This window comes from Dendrobates tinctorius, unplaced genomic scaffold, assembly GCF_039654945.1.
Source record: "Dendrobates tinctorius isolate UK_male_01 unplaced genomic scaffold, ASM3965494v1 ptg000173l, whole genome shotgun sequence".
Taxonomy (NCBI): Eukaryota; Metazoa; Chordata; class Amphibia; order Anura; family Dendrobatidae; genus Dendrobates; species Dendrobates tinctorius.
In genome coordinates, this window is record NW_027361840.1 from 3,574,831 (window position 1) to 3,578,345 (window position 3,515).

The following is a 3,515-nucleotide window of genomic DNA, read 5'->3' on the forward strand; positions in this document are numbered from 1 at the left end:
ATGTGAAAGATGCCTTACACTGAGGCTTTGTTGCAGTCAACTTTGAATTTCTGGCAGAATTCAGTCTGTATGGGTCTGGATCTATCTCAAGAGACATCTACAATTGGCGATCTTTGCCCGCTCTTCCGCACAAAAGCTCCATATCTGTCAGATTGCTGGGGTGTCTCCTGTGTACAGTGCCTTCTTCAGGTCCCCACAGAATTTGCACTCAGTTTTGGGCTGTGGTTTGGCTTTTCCAAAACTTTCATCTTCTCATGGTGAAGCCGTTCTTATGGTGACTTTGAGGTTGCTTAGGGTCGTTGTCATGGTGAAAGTTGAAAATTCTCTTCATCTTCATCAGGAAATGCAAATATAATATTTTAGGTTATGTTATTTAAAAATAATAACATACATTTTATTCTTGACAGATGACTGTACCAGGAGCTTCAAGGGACATCTGATATCTTTAGAGTTTAATTCAGAAGATTCTAGTATCACACAACATACTTCTACACAGCATGAAGACATCTCAGATATACCCCCAGCTGTTCACAGCAGAGACCGATCATCTTATTTTAATGAACAATTATCTCCAAATTCATCACAGACTGTTAAACAAAACAAAAGTCACAGAAGAAATGCTGAAGATAAAAGCCCTCTAACAGGGGAGAAGCCATATTCATGTTCAGAATGTGGGAAATGTTTTTCAATTAAATCCAATCTTGTTGTACATGAGAGAATTCACACAGGAGAGAAGCCATATTCATGTTCAGAATGTGGGAAATGTTTTGCAAGTATATCACTGTTTAGTCGTCATGAAAGAAATCACACAGGAGACAAGCCATATTCATGTTCAGAATGTGGGAAATGTTTTTCAATGAAATCACATTGTGTTGCACATGAAAAAGTTCACACAGGAGAGAAGCCATATTCATGTTCAGAATGTGGGAAATGTTTTTCAATGAAATCACATCGTGCTGCACATGAAAAAGTTCACACAGGAGAGAAGCCATATTCATGTTCAGAATGTGGGAAATGTTTTTCAATGAAATCACATTGTGTTGCACATGAAAAAGTTCACACAGGAGAGAAGCCATATTCATGTTCAGAATGTGGGAAATGTTTTTCAATTAAATCAAATCTTGCTGCACATGAAAAAGTTCACACAGGAGAGAAGCCATATTCATGTTCAGAATGTGGGAAATGTTTTTCAGTGAAATCAAGTCTTGTTGCACATGAAAAAGTTCATACAGGAGAGAAGCCATATTCATGTTCAGAATGTGGGAAATGTTTTACAACTAAATCATATCTTCTAATACATGAGAGATTTCACACAGGAGAGAAGCCATATTCATGCTCAGAATGTGGGAAATGTTTTTCATTGAAATCAAGTCTTGTTGCACATGAGAGAATTCATACAGGAGAGAAGCCATTTTCATGTTCAGAATGTGGGAAATGTTTTGCACACAAATTAAGTCTTGTTTTACATGAGGGAATTCACACAGGAGAGAAGCCATTTGCATGTTCAAAATGTGGAAAATGTTTTTCATTTAAACATAGTCTTGTTGCACATGAGAAAATTCACACAGGAGAGAAGCCATATTCATGTTCAGAATGTGGGAAATGTTTTTCAGTGAAATCAAGTCTTGTTGCACATGAAAAAGTTCATACAGGGGAGAAGCCATATTCATGTTCAGAATGTGGGAAATGTTTTTCAATGAAATCAAGTCTTGTTACACATGAGAGAATTCACACAGGAGAGAAGCCATATTCATGTTCAGAATGTGGGAAATGTTTTTCAGTGAAATCAAGTCTTGTTGCACATGAAAAAGTTCACACAGGAGAGAAGCCATATTCATGTTCAGAATGTGGGAAATGTTTTTCAATTAAATCAAGTCTTGTTACACATCAGAGAATTCACACAGGAGAGAAGCCATATTCATGTTCAGAATGTGGGAAATGTTTTTCAATGAAATCAACTCTTGTTGCACATGAAAAAGTTCATACAGGAGAGAAGCCATATTCATGTTCAGAATGTGGGAAATGTTTTTCAATGAAATCAAATCTTGTTGCACATGAAAAAGTTCATACAGGAGAGAAGCCATATTCATGTTCAGAATGTGGGAAATGTTTTTCATTGAAATCAAGTCTTGTTGCACATGAGAGAATTCATACAGGAGAGAAGCCATATTCATGTTCAGAATGTGGGAAATGTTTTGCACACAAATTAAGTCTTGTTTTACATGAGGGAATTCACACAGGAGAGAAGCAATTTGCATGTTCAAAATGTGGAATATGTTTTTCATTTAAACATAGTCTTGTTGCACATGAGAAAATTCACACAGGAGAATCATAGAATCATAGAATCGTAGAGTTGGAAGGGACCTCCTGGGCCATCTGGTCCAACCCCCTTCTCAAAGCAGGATTCGCTAAATCATCCCAGTCAGATGTCTGTCCAGCCTCTGTTTGAAGACTTCCATTGAAGGAGAACTCACCACTTCTCGTGGCAGCCTGTTCCACTCATTGATCACTCTAACTGTCAAAAAGTTTTTTCTAATATCTAATCTGTGTCTCCTCCCATTCAGTTTCATCCCATTGCTTCTAGTCTTACCTTGAGCAAATGAGAATAAAGTTGATCCTTCTACAATGTGACAGCCCTTTAGATATTTGTAGACAGCTATTAAGTCTCCTCTCAGTCTTCTCTTTTGCAAACTAAACATTCCCAAATCCTGCAACCTTTCCTCATAAGACAGGGTTTGCAGACCGGTCACCATTCTGGTCGCTCTTTTCTGAACTTGCTCCAGTTTGTTGATGTCTTTTTTAAAATGTGGTGCCCAAAACTGGACACAATATTCCAGATGAGGTCTGACCAAAGAGGAGTAGAGGGAAATAATGACTTCACGTGATCTAGACTGTATGCTTCTGTTAATACATCCTAGAATTGCATTTGACTTTTTTGCTGCTGCATCACACTGTTGACTCATATTCAGTCTGTGATCTATTAGTATACCCAAGTCTTTTTCACATGTGCTGTCACTTAGCCCTATTCCTCCCATTCTGTATATGCTTTTTTCATTTTTATTGCCCAGATGTAGTACTTTGCATTTCTCCCTGTTAAAAATCATTCTGTTAGTTGCTGCCCACTTCTCCAGTTTATTTAAATCTTTTTGAATCCTCTCTCTCTCTTCTCTAGTATTAGCTATCCCTCCTAGCTTTGTGTCATCAGCAAATTTAATCAGTTTACCCTCAATTCCTTCATCTAAATCGTTGATAAAGATGTTGAACAATACAGGGCCCAAGACAGAGCCCTGTGGTACCCCACTTGAGACATTCTTCCAACTGGATGTGCAGCCATTTACGACCACTCTTTGGGTCCGATCACTAAGCCAGTTATGAATCCACCTAACAGTTGCCTTGTCCATTCCATACTTAGTCATTTTTTCAATAAGGATTGTATGAGAGACTTTGTCAAATGCTTTGCTGAAGTCAAGATATACTATATCTACAGCATTTCCTTGATCCACCCAATCAGTGAT

General features: G+C 37.9%; 1 protein-coding gene across 1 annotated transcript; it reads left to right on the forward strand.

Moving 5' to 3' along the window:
* Window positions 1-729: 729 nt before the first annotated feature.
* LOC141053967 (uncharacterized) lies at window positions 730-2,658 on the forward strand. Its single transcript, XM_073551122.1, has one exon. The coding sequence runs from the start codon at window positions 857-859 to the stop codon at window positions 2,333-2,335; it is 1,479 nt and encodes a 492-aa protein (XP_073407223.1). The 5' UTR covers window positions 730-856; the 3' UTR covers window positions 2,336-2,658.
* Window positions 2,659-3,515: the final 857 nt, after the last annotated feature.